The 19908-nt window shown below is 55.1% G+C and overlaps 1 protein-coding gene across 1 annotated transcript; it reads right to left on the bottom strand.

The window, feature by feature from the left end:
- Nucleotides 1-2787: 2787 nt before the first annotated feature.
- Nucleotides 2788-11830, bottom strand: rps19 (ribosomal protein S19). The gene is made up of 6 exons (XM_052045563.1): nucleotides 11758-11830; nucleotides 10585-10655; nucleotides 8554-8654; nucleotides 7040-7223; nucleotides 5411-5465; nucleotides 2788-2862 (listed from the first exon to the last, which is right to left on the bottom strand). Exons 2-6 carry the CDS (start codon nucleotides 10653-10655, stop codon nucleotides 2836-2838), a joined length of 438 nt encoding a protein of 145 aa, XP_051901523.1. The 5' UTR covers nucleotides 11758-11830; the 3' UTR covers nucleotides 2788-2835.
- Between the last annotated feature and the right edge of the window lie 8078 nt (nucleotides 11831-19908).

Below are 19908 nucleotides of genomic sequence, written 5' to 3'. Positions count from 1 at the left end.
ATACGGAGACTGGGAACTGTGCACGGTGCTCACGGTGTGGTCTGACCCAGGGATACGGAGACCGGAACTGTGCACGGTGCGGGTCTGACCCACGGATACGGAGACTGGAACTGAGCACGGTGCTCCCGGTGTGCTTCTGACCCAGGGATGCGGAGACTGGAACTGTGCACGGTGCTCCCGGTGTGGTCTGACCCGGGGATACAGAGACTGGAACTGTGCGTGGTGCTCCCGGTGTGGGTCTGACCCAGGGATACAGAGACTGGCCTCTGCTCGCTGTCCACTGGCTCTAGTGTCTCCCGTGGTCTCTGAGCTACAGGTCACCCATGACTCCCCGTGTCAAGAGCAGACCCCACCCCTCCCACTGCTTCAACAGTCGGGAGGCACGGTGAACAGGGGCAGATCATAGGTTATTCTCAGCACCAGACTCTGTACCAACCATCCCAGTGAAGTGAATCAGTGACTGGACAAACTGCACAGTCGGCCAGCTATTCCCCTAGGTAAACCGGCACCCTGTCTCGGAAGGATCTCTGCATGAAGCCCATCTCTGGCCAGACCCATGGGCACAGGAGGAGCCCGGTGATTTTGTTCTGCTATCCAATGAGATCACAGCAGGTCTGGAGTTTTATCTGTAACGGGGAGGGGCGGCGAGGAGGGAGCGCCGCGCTGCGGGAGGGGCCAAGAAATTCCTGTGCATTCTGTCCTTTCTCCCAATCTGCAGCAGGGCAGCATTTATTGCCCATCCCTCCCTCCCCCCCAAGAATGTGGGGGTGAACCCCCCCGACCCGCCACAGTCCGTGTGGGGGAGGTGCTCCCATGGTGCTGTTGTGGGGGGGGGGGGGGGGGGGGGGGGGGGGGAGAGAAGTTCCAGGGTTCACACCCAGCGAGGGTGAAGGGGGCTGGTAAACATGGGGAGCGGTGGGTGGGGGGAGATCTCGTTTTCCCCAACTCTTGATGGGCTGAGTGGCCTCTCTCCTCCCTCTGTGCGTGTGGCAGCAGATCTCCCGGTCAATCATTACTCAGGGCAGGAGCCTGCCGCTGTTCAACGTGTAACCGTGTCGGACAGGCAGAGTACTCAGGGCTCAGTCCCTCCAGGTCCCGGGGAATGAGAATCCTCTGCCCTTGCCAGAGTCACCGCCTGCCCCTCCGCTGTAAAGCAAAGACAGATGCAAGCTATGCTCCCCCTCCCTGCCCTGACAGCGTTCCTGAGTCCCACCCGATCGGATTACGGGGATAGGTTTCACATCAGCTCCAGGGGAGGTGGAGAGCGACAGATGCAAGTGTTCAAAGTACCACGGAGGCTGCGAATCCGAGGTGGAGAGAGCGCTGGACACACACGGCGAGGTCAGGCAGCGTCCGTGGAGAGAGATCACCGCAGTGTGTGCAGGCCTGGTTGCTAGTCGTTACTTTTGCAGACAGGAACTGTGCACAGTGCTCCCAGTGTGGGTCTGACCCAAGGATAGGGAGACTGGAACTGTCTCCATGATCGCTTCCCTTTCTCTGATCACAGCCGAATGGCTCTGACATCATGAAGGAGGGAAGTGCCTTCCGTTGATGCAGCCACAACACAACCACGTTGTGGGTTGGGGGAATCAGACCCGGACTGCTGCCGGATTAATCCCAGTTCCTCCCTGTGGTCATGTATGAAAACTAATTGTGTTTGATTACAGACTTGTCTCTCTTTGTCGTCCCTGGGCCACGGATCAGTTTGCCATCAATTCTTTGCACCCTACACATCTGTTGGGAAAGTACAGGATTCGTTACATGGAACTAGTTGGGAGGGGGGAGGTCATGTTGCAACTTTACACCTGCCAGGCCATACTTGGGAGGACTGCGCGCAGTTCTGGCCGCTGCGCTGCAGGACGGGACTGCGCTGGAGAGGGTACAGAGGAGGTTCACTGGGACGGTGCCTGGATTGGGAGGGCTTCAGTTACGGGGAGAGATCAGACAGGCCGGGCTCGTTTTCCCCGGAGCGAAGGGGGCAGTGGGACAGCCTGATGGATGGACATTAAGATTATGAGAGGCAAGAGACAGGGGTAGATGGTCAGAACCACGGGGGGGTGGTGGTATCAACAACAGGAGGGCAACAGAGAGGTCGACATCCGGAGACACAAGAGGCTGGAATCCGCAGAACCAAGCCGACTGCTGGAGGGAGTCAGCCGGTCAGGCAGCGTCCGTGGAGGCGGGGGGACGGTACTAACGCGGGCGAATGGGAGGGTCAGCATGGGACGAGTGGGCCGAAGGGCCTGTTTCTGTGCCGTACAGTTCCATGAACCACCCTCCTCTCCCCGTCTGTGACACTCAGCAAGAAGAGGATTCTGGTGTTACGTTGGAACATAGCCATATATAGCGGGGTGGGGAAGGCACACATGTGTGGGGTAAAGCTCATGTTGGCAAACAACTGCAGTGTGGCAGAGTGACACAGCACAGGAACAGGCCCTTCGGCCCAATGTGTCATGCTAACCCACATACACCTGATCCCCATTTCATTCTCCCCACACTCCCACCAACACCCCCCTCCCTCCCCCTTGGATTCTGTGCCTCACCCACTCACCACCAATTAACCCACTGACCCCACACATCGTTGCAGTGTGGGAGGGAACTAGGAGCACCCCAGGGCAGGGGAAACCCACGGGGGGGGGGTCCACAGGGAGAAAGAACAGGCAAACTCCACACAGACAGCGTCGGAGGTCGGGATCGAAACCGGGTCTCTGGGACTGGGACCTACGTGAGACGCACGATCAAGGGCTGCCAAGCCGAGCAGCAGGCTGGAATGAACACGGCAGGAGGTCGAGTTGAAGGATTTTATTTTTCTTTAAAATATGACGTGCTGATCTCTCAATGTTTCTTGCTGGCTGCTGCTACCTGCAAGGTGAAAAAGAGGACAATGTTTTCGCCGTGGGCACAGACGCCACCCACTCCTCCCACCTGACAAAGTCAGGCCACACAGCATGCATTGATGTAACACCTTTCCCTGCACTAGGCAGTGTTGGAGAATTTGGCGAGACCAACTGCACAGAGTACAGGACAGGTATGCTCCAGCAAGAAGCAAGGACAGGGATGGCACGGTAAGGGAACCTTGGATGTCGAGAGGTGGGGAATTTAGTCAAGGAGGAAAAGGAAACGTGCAAGGTTTAGGAAGCTAAAATCAAACAGAGGCCTTGAGGAATATAAAGAAGCCAGAAAAGAACTCAAGAAGGGAATTCAGAAAGCCAGGAGGGGCCATGAAAAGTCCTTAGCAAGTGAGATTAAAGAGAATCCTAAGGTATTCCATATATACCTCAGGAGCAGGAGGATAACTGGGGAGAGGGTAAGACCACTCAAGGATAAATGAGGGAACGTGCTTGGAGGCAGAGGATGTGGGTGAGATTCTAAATGAGTACTTTGCATCAGTATTCACCAAGGAGAAGGATGTGGAGGAGAGGGAGATCAGTGTGGAGTGTGCCAAATTGCTAGGGCATTTTGAGATAAAGAGGTGGCATTGAGTCTCTTGTAGAACATTGCTGGATAAGCCCCCAGGGCCTAATGGGATGTACCCTTGGTTATTGAGGAAAGGCAAGAGATGAGATTGCTGGGGCCTTGACCACGATCTTCGTTATCCTCTCTAGCCACAGGCGAGGTCCTGGAGGACTAGCAAATAGCTAATGCTATTCCTTGGTTCAAGAAGGGAAATAGGGAATTAAAAGACCAGTGAGTCTCAGTGAGAGGGAAGCAACTGAAGAGGATTCTTGGGAATAAGACTTAAGAGCATTTGGAAAGGCAGGGCTGAATTAGGGACAGTCAGCATGGCTTTGCATGGGGCACACTTGAGTTTTTTTTGAGGAGGTGCCGAGGGTGATTGATGAAGGTAGAGCTGTGGATGAATCCTACGTGGATTTTAGTAAGGCGTTTGACGAGGTTCCTCATGGGAGGCTCATCCATAAGATTAAGATGCATGGGATCCACGGTGAATTGGCCATTTGGATTCGGAATTGGCTTGCCCATAGAAGACAGAAGGGAGTGGTGGAGGGGTGTTATTCTGGCTAGAGGTCTGTGACCAGTGGCATTCCGCAGGGATCAGCTGTCTGTGATGTATACAAATGGCTTGAATGAAAACATGGAGGGATGGGTTAGTAAGTTTGCAGATGACACAAAGGTCAGTGGTATTGTAGAGAGTGAAGCAATTTGTCAAAGGATACAGTGGGATATAGATCAGTTACAGATACGTGCAGACAAATGGCAGATGGAGTTGCACTTTGGGAGATCAAATATGAAGGGAAAATACAGTTAATGGCAGGATCCTTAACAGTGCTGATGTACAGAGGGAGCATGGGGTCCAAGTCCAAAGCTCCCTGGAAGTGGCCACACAAGTTGATTGGGTGGTACAAGGCAGCATAATGGCACGCTCGCCTTTATTAGTAGAGTTAGGAAGTTGCAGCTCTATAAAATGCTGGTCAGGCCACATCTGGAGTATTGTGCGCAGTCCTGGTCGCCCCGTTACAGGAAGGGCGCGGGAGCTTTGGAGAGGGTGCAGGAGAGGTTCACCAGGACGCTGCCTGGATTAGGAGAGCATGAGCTATAACGTTGGACAAACCTGGGTTGTTTTCACTGGAGCAGCGGAGGCTGAGGGGAGACCTGATAGAGGTTTAGACCCAGTATATTCTAATCCTGACCTATACTAATCAGGTCACCCCTCCCACCCCCCCCCCCCCCCCCCCCCCCACTCCAAGGAAAACGGCCCATCTGAGGAAGTGAAGGGTTAAGAATTGCAACCATACCTGTAACTGGCAAACAAAAAATATATATATGCATTTATATTTCTTTAGCAAGGACTAGCAAGCTGCTGACCCACTAGTTAGGTTGGAATGTTAAGTATTTTTGTTTCGGGTAACGAACCATTCCGTTATGTCAGATGGTGGTGATACTGGGTGTAATTAACACCGAGGTGAAGACTTGGTCTAAACAATGAAGGGTGATACCTGCCTTTGAAAGCCTTGATTATAACTCAATTATACTAAGACAAAAGGTGTGATAGCTGTCTCGGGATCTCTATAGCTTGACCGAAACTCGTGGCGCCATTTGCATGGGATGTGCGTGACAATTCCCGTATAAATGTCTGTCTGCCCTTTGTTCGAAGAGAACTCGGGAAGTGACTCTTAGTGAGTGCTGAAGAGAATTCTCCTAGCGGTGCACTGCTAATAAAGGTATTTGTTCGAATCGACCTTGTGGCACTGTGTTACTTACAACGGACGGAAAGGGAAAATTGATTTTGGGACGACACATCTACACAATTGAAACACTCCCTGTGATCCAGTCACCGGATCACTATACAGCTCCTCAGCTTCCAGTTAAGGGGAAACCCCTGCAGAGTACCCGCTGTGCCTCCCTTGGACCCAGCTTGTTGTAACTGGTCGAGGGAAGCCGAGATCCTTACCTGCCCAGCAATCCGATCCAGGTCTCGCTGTCCCTGTGGAGTCAGCCTCCGGCCCCTGCGGCAAAGAATGGGGAAGGCTGTTGGATTCCACTGTTTAACATACCTCTTCTCTTTTAGAGAATTTTTACCTGTATAGTGTGATACACTTCTGGTGGCTGTACGAGGAAGAACTGCTTCTAAGCTTATTGGCTCGTACATCAGGCAAATACGTGTTTTCTCATTGGTTGATGTTAGATTTTCTGACTGGACTGTTGTTATCTAACCTTATCTCGGGTATAAAAGGTGTCAGTTTTTGTTAATCACTCTCTTCCCCCTCCTCCCAGTTCCTGTGTCTCGGTTCATCTCCCAGTGGTTAAGCGAGTGCCATGTGCTCCATGACCGTTTCTTTGTTTTAAACTTTTCCAATTAAACTTTGTGAAGCAACAAGTTGTTTCCAACTCATTCTTCAGACTCCCGAAAGAACCTGCGGATTCAAGGATAACAGGATCCGACAAGGTGTTCCCCACTCACTGACAAGCACCAGCTGGGCTGCAGAAACAGCTACAAGCCCCACAGAAGGTCACCACTTCATTCTGGTCTCCAGGACCAAGCAGGGATTCATCTGGGAGACAGTGCAGTGTAGATTTCTGGGAACTAAGAGAGAGAGCAAGGTTTCCTGGGGTTTAGGGGATGATTTCAACAAGACACTAGTTTCTGGCAGGGAGGGACGGGGTGGGGGGGTTGCAGAGGCAGTCTGTCCCAGGAGCCTGCAACTGTTGTCCTAGACATTCTGAACTGGGACAAGGAGGAATTCCTTGGATCCGAGGGCTGGGAATCATTGGGACGAGCTATGGAGGGGAAGGGTGGGATGATACAGCTGGGCAGAAAGGCCAAGACTCTAAATAGGCCAGGACCTCGTGTTTTACAGTCCCGGCTGACACACAAGCCCCAACCCCGACAGAGCAGCGCAGCGAGACAAACCCACCCCGCCCAGTGTCACAGCACAAAGGCATCAACATACGGCCCTTGCACCTTATTGTCTGCCTGCACTGCACTTTCTCTGTAACTGTGACACTTTATTCTGCATTCTGTGTACTACCTCAATACACTGTGTAATGAATTGATCTGTACAATCGGTATGCAAGACAAGTTTTCACTGGACCTCGGTACATGTGACAATCTGAGAGAACCACACCTTACACCCACCTGGGTAGTCTCCAACCCAATGGTACAAACACTGAAGTTACACTTTCAGGTGACCCACACCACCAGCGTCCTCCCCTCTCCCACCCCAACCCACCGCCCCCGGACCCCGCCCTAACCCCTAACCCACCACCCCTCTCCCCCACCTGGTCCATCGTCCCACCAGCACCACATCTGGTTCCATCCACCACCCTCTCCCCTACCTGGTCCATCCTCCCTGTCAACCTCTGTTCCAACACTCCCACCCACCTCTCCCTCAGCCCTGACATGAGAGATTAACTTGCACCTCCACGGATGCTGCTTGACCCACTGGGTCCTTCCAATGAGCTGCCATTGCCACGGACCACCCCAAACCCTGCCGAGTTCAGGATAAGAGAGCGCCTCCTCCAGCAGAGGAGACCCCCCCCCCACAAGTACTTTGGGATACCGTCCCCACACCCCCCTCACCCGTTGGGATCCTTCTCCACCATCTTCAGCCCCTCGAGGGCCTGGAGCACCTTCCTGGCGACGGACTTGGAGCCTCGGCTGAAGTGGCTGGGCTTCACACCGTTGCGCTGGCGGCCCCCGTAGATCTTGGTCATGGCGCCCACGCCGACGCCACCCCGCAGGTACAGGTGACGGACTGTGGAAGCTGTGGAGAGAGAAGCCGGAGTCAGGGACAGGGTCCAGGCAGAGCCTGCGCCGTGCGGCCTGACACCAGCGGGCGGCCGGTGTCAACAGCCCCCTGGAGGGGACAGCACCTCCCCAACTCCAGCAGCGACTGGGAAAATCAACGGTCGGATTCCACAGATCCCCCAAACCCTGTCCCCGTCTACACATCAGGAGTGTGACGGGATAGTCCCTACCTCCCTGGGTGAGGTTAGTCCATGCACTCCACATCCGCCACATCACCCGTCCCCCATCTACACGTCAGGAGCGTGACAGGATACTCCACACTTCCCTGGGTGAGGGCGGCTCCAACAACTCTTGAGAAGCTTGACACCATCCAGGACACAGCAGCTGCTCCATTGGCACCCCCCCCAACCCCCCACACCCCCACCAAACACACCTCCCCCCAGCACTGGCCCACAGCGGCTGCAGTGCGCACCGTCTACAGAACGCAGGAATATTGCTTCTGTGCTGTATGACAACGACACAAAGGCTGCTGCTGCATCTCTGAAGGAGTTCTCCCCTCTGACCGGCCAACTCAGGCAGGTTAGTCGAGTTCAAACAACGCAGTGGTTTAGGGCCACCCTGAAATCCACAGCCCTGGTTTGCACAACGGCATACAAGAACTTTGGCTGCTGCTGCACATGTTTATACAATTAGTGCAACACAGAGTTTGTATTTTCTTCATCCAACCTGGTTTTGCACTAAATTTAAATTTTATATTTTAAAAAAAGTTTTATTTACAGCGTGGTAACAGGCCCTTCCGGCCCAGTGAGTCCGCGCCACCCATTTTAAACCCAAATTAACCTACCCGTACGTCTTTGCAATGTGGGAGGAAACCAGAGCACCCGGAAGAAACCCACGCAGACACGGGAGAACGTACAAACTCCTTACAGACAGCGACAGGAATCAAAACCTGATCGCTGGCGCTGTAATAGCATCGCGCTAACCTCTATGCTACCGTGCCGCCCAGCACTAAATTTGTATTCTGTATATACCATTTTTGCACTGTTTATACTTGCACAATTTTTTTTGTCTGCGTTTATTGTGTGTCTTCTGTTCTATGTGTGTCCTCTGTTGTGAGAGTCTGGGGGAAACAACATTTTGTTTTTATAGCATATGGTGAATGACAATAAAGTAACTTGAACTTGAAGAAGCCACCCCCATTCTGATCTCTAAACCAAACCAGAGTTGGGGCAGAGCCCAGCCAACTGGGCAATTAGCACCCTCAACACAGGCGCCAGACCTGCTCTGCAGCCTTTGCACGAGTCTCAAAGCAGCGGGGAAGGATGCACCGCACCGATTGCACTCACCGGCTCGGGTGTAGAACCAGTTCTCGTCGTAAGGAGCCAGCTCCTTGTGTTTACCCAGCTTCACGGTGTCAACCCAGTCTGGGACCTTCAGTTTCCCGGACCTGTAAACAGAGAAGTCACGGTGACAATCCCCAGGAACCCTGCAAGCACAAGACACCACTGCAACACCCAACGCAAAACTCTCACAAACCATCTGTTAGCTCAGAGCGCGGAGGAAAAGCTGCCAGAAATTAGATAACGTGGCTCCACTTGCACCGTCACAAGCTATCGTACAGTCAGAGAAGGAAGCGGACGCACATAAAGTGGGGGTTTTAAGGCAATAAAATGCCCCAAGCGGCTTCACAAACCGAGATATTGCTTAACTAGGAGGCTGCATCAGGCAGAGAGCACAGTAACTGGCGTTGGCAGGGATGCCATATGGGAGGGGAGAAATGGTTCCTAGTTTTCAATAAACCTCTGCAGGGTCACCCCCTCAGCCTGACATTGCAGTGAGGACAAACCCGGCCTGTCCAATCTCTCCTTGCAACGACAGCCCTCCATTCTAGGCAACATCCTGGTGAATCTCTTCTGCACTCTCTCTGCTGCCACCTCTCTCCATTGCCACAACCTCTCCTGCACTCTATTACCCCGATCTTTCAAAAAAAGTCTCATTCCCCTACACAATCCCCTCCTCCACCTCCCCCCCCCCCCCCACCCCCCTGCCGTGATACAGCCTCCAAACCCTCCAGGATAGAGAACTCTCAACTTTCAGCGCTCTTTGCAAGAAGAAATTCATTCACACACTTCACATTTAAATGATCGTCCCCCTGTAATTAGGGTAAGCCCCCGATTATCCGGTATCCAACTGTTCTGAAATGCTGATGGTTCAGCTCCTGGCTCACTCTAAGTGCAAAAGGTGAGCCAGGGGCCAGGAGGCCTTGTAAATCTCCCGCTCTATTATGCTACTATGTAACGTGCAGAAATACCAAAATAAAAGTGAGTTTGGGAGTAGGAGTAACATCCAATAATCTGGAATATCTGCCAATACGACACTGCAGAAATCCAGAGTGCTGGATTAGTGGACTTTAAGTCCATGGCTCCTCATTTGAGGCTCTCCAACTAAAATTTATAGTTACACACTCACACAACCTTTTTGATGCTGTAAAAGATTTTCAGCTGTGCCCTGGGGGGGGGGGGAGCAGTCTCCCATCAGGATCTGTAACCAGGTCGATCGATTAAGGAAGAAATAAATGGACACAGTCTGATACCCGGTACAAAGAGCTGATTACAAATCAGCCAATACAGGGGGTTAAATAGCCCAGGGTATGTGGCTTTCAGATGACATCAGCAAAATGTGCAGCCCTGAGAGGGGAGATAAAGACAGCAGAGAGAAAGGATCAGAGCCCCAGTAAAATCAGCTTGGACAAAAAACCAGGAGCATTCAGATGCTGCCTGACCTACTGAGTATCTCCAGCATTATCTGCTTTCATTTCAGATTCCCCCCACGTGCAGTTTAAAAAAAACAATTAATCACCAAGAGACCAAGCAATTTAGAACAACAAGAGACCTCACAGAAAGGTACAAAATTCCTCACGGGCCTTGACAGAATGGATGTGGGGGCATTTCCCCCAGCTGGGGACTCCAGGACCAGGGTTCCCAGCCTTGGAATAAGGGGCCAGCTGTTCAGGACGGAGATGGAGAGAGATTTCTTCACCTGGGTGGGGGTCGGGGAATCTCGGGAATTCTCTCCCACAGCCGCTGAGAGTATTCAAGGCTTCTGTTTTTACAATTTACAAGCTACGTGAGAAGCAACTGAGACAGGTAACAGAAAGCTCAGGGTTGGTGTGTGGGTGGTGGTGGTTTAAGGAGAATCCACAAGAAAGAGCTGAGAGGGTGAGGGAGGGAATTCCAGAGCTCGGGGTCCAGGCGCTGATGGTGGAGAGACGGGATTGGAGGAAGGTGCAGGTCGAGGAGGGGTGCAGGGGCTGCAAGGAGTTACACAGCCACAAGGCATCTCCCTCCCCTGTGAGCCAGACGGCCCGGGACACCTACTTCTTCAGGAAGGCTCCCAGGGCCCGGACGAACTCCTGCTGATTCACGTCCTTCACCGTTACACCCGGCATCTGTGGAGGAGGGAGAGCAGTCAGAGCGTGGGGGGAGAATCGGGAGCTGGCCCCAGGGCCACAGCATCACCCCTTCCCCACCGCCTCTTTCCCCACTCCCCTCCTCCCACCTCATTTTTCCTTTCCCCTCCCCTTCAGCTGCCCTCACTCCCCAAGCCCCCTTCCCCCCCTCATTCCTTCACCCCCTCTCCCATTCCCTACCACCACTGCCCCCCTCTATCTATCCCACACGCCCTTCATTTCCCTGCCCCTCTCCCATCATTCTCCAGCACCATCCGCCCCCTTATTCCCCCCCAAACCCTCACTGTCCCACACACTCCACCCACGTCCTACACCCCATTCCCCCCACCCTCATTCCCCTCACCTCCATTCCCCTCCCAGCTCCTCCCCCACCACCCGTCATTTCCCCTCAGGCCTCCCTATCCCCAACCCAGCGCTCCCTCAGACCCCCTCCGTGCTCTCCTTTCCATCCCTCGTCACTCCCCACATCCCCTTCTCCCCCCCTCATCTCCCTGTGCTCCCTCCTCCCCCACCCACCCCCCGCCACTGCTCCCTCACACCTCCCCTCCCTCATGGTCCCTCCACCAGCACCCCCAGCGCTCCCTCCCTCCTCCTCTCCTCTCCTCTCCTCCCCCCCGGCGCTCCCTCCCTCCCCCCCCTCTCTCCCCCCGGCGCTCCCCCCCTCACCCCTCCCCCCGCGCTCCCCCCTCACCCCTCCCCCCGGCGCTCCCTCACCCCCCGGCAATCCCTCCCTCCTCCTCCTCCCCCGGCGCTCCCTCCCTCACCCCTCCCCCCGGCGCTCCCTCACCCCTCCCCCCGGCGCTCCCTCCTCCTCTCCTCTCCCCCCCCCGCGCTCCCCCCCTCCCCCCCCCCCCGGCGCTCCCCCCCTCACCCCTCCCCCGGCGCTCCCTCCTCCTCTCCTCTCCCCCCGCTCCCTCCCTCACCCCTCCCCCCGGCGCTCCCTCCCTCCCCCTCCCCCCCCTCTCTCCCCCCCTCACCCCTCCCCCCGGCGCTCCCTCCCTCACCCCTCCCCCCGGCGCTCCCCCCCTCACCCCTCCCCCCGGCGCTCCCCCCCTCACCCCTCCCCCCGGCGCTCCCTCACCTTCTCTCCTCGGCTCCGCGCGTTGAAAGGCCGGGCACGGGGCCGCCCTCCGCATTTAGCAGGGGCGCCGCGATCTCGCGGGGGTTGAGCTCTCGCGAGAGCCTACGCTCCGCCCCCACCCTGATGCCACACGTGCTGCTGGCCATCTTGGTGAAGGACGGACGGCCATGTTGGTGAGGGCCTGGAGGACCGGTGACGGCGGCCATGTTGGTGAGGGCCGGGAGGACCGGTGACGGCGGCCATGTTGGTGAGGGTGAAGAGTCCAAGTGAGCACCAATGGAGTACAACAACAACTTGGGTTTAGGTGGAGCCTTCAGCAATCACAACAGGCTGAGCCTTTGACTGAAGCAACCACATCACTGCTTTACCTTGACCCACAGCTATTGCCAACGTGAAGATCTTCGTCGAAGCCACAATCTAAAGAGCAAACTGTTGGCCATCTGGGCCTCAGGCTTCAGTCTCCGTACTGGACCAGCTTCAGGGAGGGGAGAAACCCCTGGCTTTGGCAATAATCCTCAGTCAAGGGGTCCCTGAGTGAAAAGGTCCGTTGTTGTTTTAGGAGACCCAAGAAATTCTGCAGATGCTGGAATCTGGAGCAACACACAAAAAGTGCTGGAGGAACCCAGCAGGTCAGACAGCGTCCATGGAGGGAAATAAACTGTTGATGCTTACCGCTGAGACCCTTCATTAGGACTGGAAAGGAAGAGGGTAGAAGCCAGAACAAGAAGGTGGGGGGGGAGGCGGGGAACGGGGTAGAGGTTGTTTTATGCAGCTTCTTCGATGAGGAGAGAGGGAAGTGGAGAGGTTTCGGGAAGGATTTCTGGAATACAGGGCCCGGACAGCTGAAGGCACGGCCGCCACTGGCAGAGAGACAGGAACTGGGCCAGAATTGGAGGAGGGCTGAAATAAGGTTGGGTGTAGGGGCTGCAGGGGGCTACAGAGACGGGGAGGGGTGTAGGGGCTGCAGGGGGCTACAGAGACGGGGAGGGGTGTAGGGACTGCAGGGGGTGACAGAGACCGGGAGCGCTGTGGAGGCCAGAGGGATCTCAGAGACAGGGAGGGGTGTAGGGGAGGGAGGGGGGTCACAGAGACGGGAGGGGTGTAGGGAGGGAGGGGGGTCACAGAGACGGGGAGGGGTGTAGGGGCTGGAGGGAATCACAGAGACGGGGCGGGGTGTAGGGGCCGGAGGGGGTCACAGAGACGGGTAGGGGTGTCGGGGAGGGAGGGGGGTCACAGAGACGGGGAGGGGTGTAGGGGCTGGAGGGGGTTACAGAGACGGGGAGGGGTGTGGGGGCTGGAGTACTGTGGAAGATCTGTCACTGGGTTCTGTCAAAATAGAGATCGATAGATTCCTGGGTGATGGCACTGAGATCGATCAGCAATTCAGTAAAATGCGAGAGCAGGTTCGAGGGAGCAAATGGCCAACTCCTGCTCTGATTATGTTCTCAAAGGATCAGGCACTGTCGAGCCTTTTGTTTATGCTCTACAAAAGGCCTCAACATGGTTTTCCAATGCATTGTTGCTGCATTCTGCACATGCTTGCTGCAGCTGATCCAATGCATTGCCACTGAGCTGCATTCTGCAATGTTTGCTGCAGCTGATCCAATGCATTGTTGCTGAGCTGCATTCTGCACATGCTTGCTGCAGCTGATCCAATGCATTGCCGCTGAGCTGCATCCAGAGCTGGCAATTACTTTGCCTCCCTTGCTATTTGCAGTTAGCCTGACTGCATACACTCCGGGTGGCAATTTACAGTGGCCGATTAACACCCCCCCCCCACCGATCCCGCACGTTGTTGAGATGTGGGAGGGAATCGGAGCACCGGGGGGAATCCCAAGTCGTCACAGGGAGAACCTGCAAGCTCCACATAGACAGAGGGAGCTGGAGGTCAGGATTGAAGCCAGGTCTCTGGAGCTGGGAGGCGATGGCTCCACCCGCTGTATCACTGGGTCACCCCTTCTTTCACAGACAAGATTTACCCAAGGATATAATTCACAAGGATATAATTTTCATCTTTCAGCGCCAAGATCCAAGCATCCTTTGCTGCATTCTGCACATGGCCTGCAATTCATGCATTGGAGCCATGCAGTAATCCAATGCAGTGTCGCTGATCTTCACTCAGCACAGTTTGCAATTCATGCATTGGTGCCCATGGGAGTCAGTCCGTTGCATTGTTGCCCAGCAGCATTCAGCGTGCAGTTGCAGTTCAGTGCATTGGTGGTCTGCACCGTGGCCGTGTGGGCGATCCAATGCATGGGTGCTCAGTTGCATTCAGAACACTGCAGCCAAGGCCGGGGACTGGAGGGAGAAGGGGGCGTGGTCGGCCCGCAGCCCACGTGGGCGGGGCGAAAAAGGGGCGGGGCCCGGGCTCCGGCTTCTGGCGCGTGCGCAGTGGCGTGTGTACACACGGGGGGCGTGGCTCGTCTGGGGCGGGGGGGCGTGGCGACAGACGACGCATGCGCACTGGTGGGGGCCACCCTACCCCGAGAGGGAGTGGGCGGGGCTACTGCAAGGGGGCGCGGCGACGGATGGCGCGTGCGCACTGGTGGGGTAGCCGCCCTCGGAGGGAGTGGGCGGGGCTACTGCAGGGGGCGTGGCGACGGTTGGCGGCCCCGCCCCGCCTCGTCGTTCCCGCCCTGCGGCTTTTGGCGCGCTTTTCCGTTTGGTTTGGCAACAGCCGGCGTTGTGTCAATTTCAGGGCGGGTGTGGGGGGGGGCGGCAAAATAACCCGGGCAAACCCGGGCAAATAGGCGCCAACCCGCCAAACCCTGAGGAGAACCCACCCTCAATTCGGTAAAGGAACCCCCTCCAGGGGCTGCCGGCCAAATTTGGGGCCAATTTTACATCCCAACCCCTGTTGCCCCCCCCCCACCACCAGACCCAAACTATTGCAACACCAGAGGCGAGTTGCCTCCATGGGGTGGGGGCAGGGGCAACATCACCATCGTCATAGCCCCCTCCCCTCCTTCCCGCTCTCCACGGTCCACCATCGGAGCCGAGCCGGCCGCGGTCGGGTGGCCGAGCTCTCTCCGCCGACGGTTGGGTGGAAAGTCCGTCCTGGGCGCGGCGATGGAAGGAACCCTGGCGGTCCTCCGCCACCGTCACTCCGGCGGATCCCAGCGCCCTCGGCGGGAGCTCGCTGCACGTGGGTGGGGGCGCGGCGTCTCTCGCTTTGCAAGCGCCTTATTGGCAGCGTCACCCTTAGCCGAGGCGCTGTAGAAATGCAAGCCTTTTCTTTCTGGGTCAGAGATTGGATCATATTTCATTTGTTCATAGCAAATTAGTTGGAAAACGTCATTTCTGGGGGGGAAAATGTGTTCACCTCAAAATGCTCTCAAAGGGTTTGGATCTCGCTTGGGAGTGGTCAATAACTTATCGATTATTTCTCTTCTGTTGAAGTAGAGATGAATTGGTTTCCGAGGAGCCAGAAGGAATAGTTTGTGTGGTTTTGGCATCTACCGCATTGGCGCTAGCCTGTGGCAAAGTAACCGGGGGGTAAGTCCGATATCCAGCCCGGATCACTCGGAAAATCCAGACATCGGTCCGCAAATGTGATAAATACTGCTATTTTGCACTTTTTAAGGTTATGTAGTAGTTAGCCCGGATTGGCTGGAGCCTCTGTCTTCTGCCGCCTTATTGGCTGTGAAGCTTGGAGATGCAAATTGGAGCGCTACAGTGCCACCACTGGTGGGAGGGTTTAACTACAGCGTGACTGTTTACATAGGTTCTTCCCATTATATATATTGGGAGAGAGGGATTAAATTGACAGGCAGTGACAAATATAAGATTTATTATGCAGAGGATCCAGGGGCAACTCTATAATAAACACAGGAGCTGGTGTGCTTTGTAATGTACACAGTGGTCGCTATTCCATCTGATATGCACAGGCACCGCCGTTCCCCATAATACACACGGGGAATGCCGTTCCCTGTAGTACACACGCGGACCGACCTTCCCTGTAATACACCCAATGAACCAGGGTCATTTGACTCGGCCCTTCGGTCCGTCGAGTTTGTCCTGACCATTAACCGTGCATTTGCACCGATATTGTTCAATTCCCACCAACTCCCCCAGATTCTCCTCTCCTCACCCACACATCATTCACAGCAGCTGATTAACCCATCGACCCCAGGGTGTGGAGGGAACCGGAGCCCCCGGGGGAAACCCACGGGTGGTCACAGAGAAAACATGCAAACTGCACACAGACAGCGGCGGAGGTGGGGATCAAACCCGGGTCTCCGGGGCTAGGAGGCAGCGACTAGGAGACCACCCAGAGGGTGGTCCGTACGTGGAACGAGCTGCCAGAGGAAGCGGGTGAGGCAGGTACATTAACAACATTTAAAAGACACTCGGACAGGTCCGTGGATGGAAAGGTTGAGAGGGATATGGGCCAAACATGGGCAAATGGGACCGGCTGGGATGGGGATCTTGGCCGGCACGGACTGGTTGGGCCGAAGGGCCTGTTTCCGTGCTGGGTGATTCCATGAAGATGGGGTAGATAGTCTTTTTCCCAGGAATTTCCCAACAACTTGTGTGCAGTTCTGGTCGCCCCCGTTACAGGAAGGGTGCGGGGGCTTTGGAGAGGGTGCAGGGGAGGTTCACCAGGATGCTGCCTGGATTAAAGAGCATGAGCTGTAAGGAGAGGTTGGACAAACTCGGGATGTTTTCTCTGGAGCGGTGGAGACTGAGGGGAGACCTGACAGAGGTTTATAACATTGTGAGAGGCACAGAGAGAGTAGACAGCCGGTACCTTTTTCCCAGGGTGGAATGTCCAATACCAGAGGACGTGCATTTAAGGTGAGAGGGGGAAAGTTGAAAGGAGATGTGCGGGCGAGTGTTTTACACAGAGAGAGGTGGGTGCCTGGAATGTGCTGCCAGGGGTGGGGGTGGAGGCAGATACGATCGAGGGGTGTCAGAGGCTGTTAGACAGACACGTGGATGTGCAGGGAATGGAGGGAGACGGACCGTGTGCGGGCAGAAGGGGGTTAGTTTAATTCGGCATCGGGTTTGGCACAGACACGATGGGCCGAAGGGCCTGTTCCTGTGCTGGATTGTGACGTGTTCTACGACTCCAAACCATTTTCTTTTAGAAAAGAAAGTGAATTAAAAGTTTGTGTCAGACTATGAATAAAATAATGTCCAATTGTCTGGAAGATCATCCAGTCCGGCACCACCAAAATCCAGAGTGTGCTGGATTAACGGAATTTTATTGTTGTCAGAAGGAAATCAGAAACTTCCCCCAAGAGTGTAGGTGAATTTCAGATAACCTTCCCTCTCCTCTGCCTTCAAATCCCCGGGCGTTAACACATCGGACGACCTGTCCCAGGCCCAGCACGTAGACATGATCACAAGGAAGGCGTGCCAGCGTCTTTACTTTCTCAGGAGGTTAAGCTTGTCACCGAACACTCCAACAACCTTCTACAGATGTTCTGTTCGAAGTGTCCTGACCAGTTGCATCACGGTCTGGGACGGCAATTCGAATGCACAGGAACGTAAGAAGCTGCAGAGCGTGGTGAACTCAGCCCAATACATCACGGGCACATCTCTCCCCACCATCGGGAGTATCTACAGGAGGCGCTGCCTCAAGAAGGCAATGTCCGTCATCAAAGATCCCCACCATCTGGGCCGTGCCATCTTCTTGCAGCTCCCATCGAGCAGGAGGTACAGAAGCCTGAAGTCCCCACACCACCAGGTTCAGGAACAGCGACTTCCCTTCAACCATTTGGTTCTTGAACCGATCGGCACAACCCTGATCACTGCCTCAGTACAGCAACACTGGGGCCACTGTGCACTATAGTGGACTTTTCTTTTGTTCTAATTGTGTTCTTGTAAAAATTGTGTATAATTTAATTGATGTTTTTCTGGTGAATGATGCTCTGTGCCTGTGATGCTGCTGCAAGTAAGTTTTTCATTGCACCCGTGCGCACGTGGACTTGTGTGTGTGAGTGTGTATGTGTGTGTGAGACCCGTCCCCCTGTGTGTGAGTGTGTGTGTGAGAGAGAGAGAGAGAGAGAGAGAGAGAGTAAACTGGACTTTGCCTTTGACAGGTATGGCGTACCGGATGGTGACCACACGCTCCCCAACCTGTGCTCGCTGCCGCAACCACGGCGTCACCGTACCGCTGAAGGGACACAGAAGACGTGTCAGTGGCAGAGCTGCCAGTGTGACAAGTGCATTCTCATCCTGTGAGTAGCCCAGAGGGCCGTCCGCAGGTCCCAGCACCGCTGCTGCAGCTCGCGGGTCAAGGTGACAGTGGTGCAGAGAGGGACGCATTGGTGGGAATTCCGATCCGGAAATTTCTCCACCTGCTCCAAACCGACCCCTCAGGCGAACGTTTACATCAGTTCCGCTGACATCATGTGGCTGGCTGCAAAAAGTTTCAGATCTGCTCCTGAGAAGGTGCAAGTGACGTTTCTCAGCCCCATGGGTCCCACAAGAGCTAGTTGTCATTTACTGAGGTCACAGATCCTTTGGAAACAAAGCTGCTGACTTTATTTCTAAAAGCAGAGAGGTTTTCTTTATATCCCTGGGTCAGACCCACACCGGGAGCACCGTGCACAGTTCCAGTCTCTGTATCCCTGGGTCAGACCACACCAGGAGCACTGTGCACAGTTCCAGTCTCCATATCCCTGCGTCAGACCACACCAGGAGCACCGTGCACAGTTCCGGTCTCCGTATCCCTGGGTCAGACCACACCGGGAGCACCGTGCACAGTTCCGGTCTCCGTGTCCCTGGGTCAGACCCACACCGGGAGCACCGTGCACAGTTCCAGTCTTCGTATCCCTGGGTCAGACTACACCGGGAGCACCGTGCACAGTTCCGGTCTCCGTATCCCTGGGTCAGACTACACCGGGAGCACCATGCACGGCTCCGGTCTCCGCACCCCGTTGTTTGGTGTGCGATGTGGTGGTCCCGTGTTCGAGGACGACCCTGACTGGCCTTTTGTCTGCCCCTCAGGGAGCGCCGTCGTGTCATGGCAGCCCAGGTCGCTCTGCGACGACAGCAGGAGACTGAGCTGAAGAAGAGGCTGGCCAAGGGGCTGCTGACGTTCGGGGAGGCAGAGCGACTGAAGCTGGATAGCACCATGAGACAGCCTCTGAGTAAGTCAGGCACACGCCTGGTCCCAGCATGGTCCCCTCGTATCATATCTGTGATGGGATGGTGCGGAGGGAGCTTCACCCTGTGTTTGACCCCGGGAGTGTGTTGATGGGACGGTGTGGAGGGAGCTTCACCCTGTGTCTGACCCCGGGAGTGTGTGATGGGACGGTGTAATTTGTCACTGTAAGTTGCCTCTGTGCAGGTCAGTCCCCAAAGAAACAACCAGAGGGTTGGCTGGTGTTCATGGCGATGGGTGACAGGGGTCCAGAGAGAGATTGGGAGAGAGGGATTGGGGCTGATTGGATTGCCCTGCTGGGTTCCTCATGGTTAAATGGCTTCTGTTGTTGTCAGTAGACACTGCTCTGTAACACTCCGATAATTCAGCAGCCTTGGGGCTTTGTGGTACCAGACTAACAGATTACAATCAGAATCAGGTTTATATCACTGACAGATCACAGGAAATGTGTTGTTCTGCGGCAGCAGTATAGTGCAAGACATAAAATTACTACAAATTACAAGAATGAATAAGGAATAACAAGGGAGTGTTCATGGGTTCATGAACCGTTCAGAGATCTGATGGCAGAGGGAAGAAGCTGTTCCTGAATCATTGAGTGTGGGTCTTCAGGCTCCTGTACCTCCTCCCAGATGGCAGTAACGAGAAGAGGGCATGTCCCGGGTGGTGAGGGTCCTCAATGACGGATGCCGCCTTCTTGAGGCGCCGCCTCTTGAAAACGTCCTCGGCGGCGGGGAGGTTGTGCCTGTGATGGAGCTGGCTGAGTCTACAACCCTCTGCGGCCTCTTGCGATCCTGCGCATTGGAGCCTCCACACCAGGCAGTGATGCAACCAGTCAGGATGCTCTCAGCTGTACATCTGTAGATGTTCTGGCTTGTTGGGTATTATTCCCATCAGTACCCCACACTTTGTTTAACGGTACATGGTAGAAGTAGAAGTAATTCTTCAGTGAAGCAGGTCAGTTTAAAGTTGGCATGTGAACAGGGTCCTTGTGAGCTGTGTAAAACTCTGGTCAGGCTGCACTTGGAGTATTGTGTGTA

The sequence above is a fragment of the Pristis pectinata genome, chromosome 39 (assembly GCF_009764475.1).
Source record: "Pristis pectinata isolate sPriPec2 chromosome 39, sPriPec2.1.pri, whole genome shotgun sequence".
NCBI lineage: Eukaryota > Metazoa > Chordata > Chondrichthyes > Rhinopristiformes > Pristidae > Pristis > Pristis pectinata.
This window is presented reverse-complemented; position numbering and strand designations above follow the sequence as displayed.

What these genes read in the sequence shown, in the direction of transcription:
- rps19 (XM_052045563.1), bottom strand. Translation starts at nt 10,655, where the DNA reads ATGCCGGGTGTAACGGTGAAGGACGTGAATCAGCAGGAGTTCGTCCGG. An exon ending in CTGGGAGCCTTCCTGAAGAA is followed by an intron (nt 8,655 to 10,584) that starts GTAGGTGTCCCG and finishes CTCTGTTTACAG; the next exon opens with GTCCGGGAAACTGAAGGTCC. An exon ending in TGGATCGGATTGCTGGGCAG is followed by an intron (nt 2,863 to 5,410) that starts GTAAGGATCTCG and finishes TTCACCTTGCAG; the next exon opens with GTAGCAGCAGCCAGCAAGAA.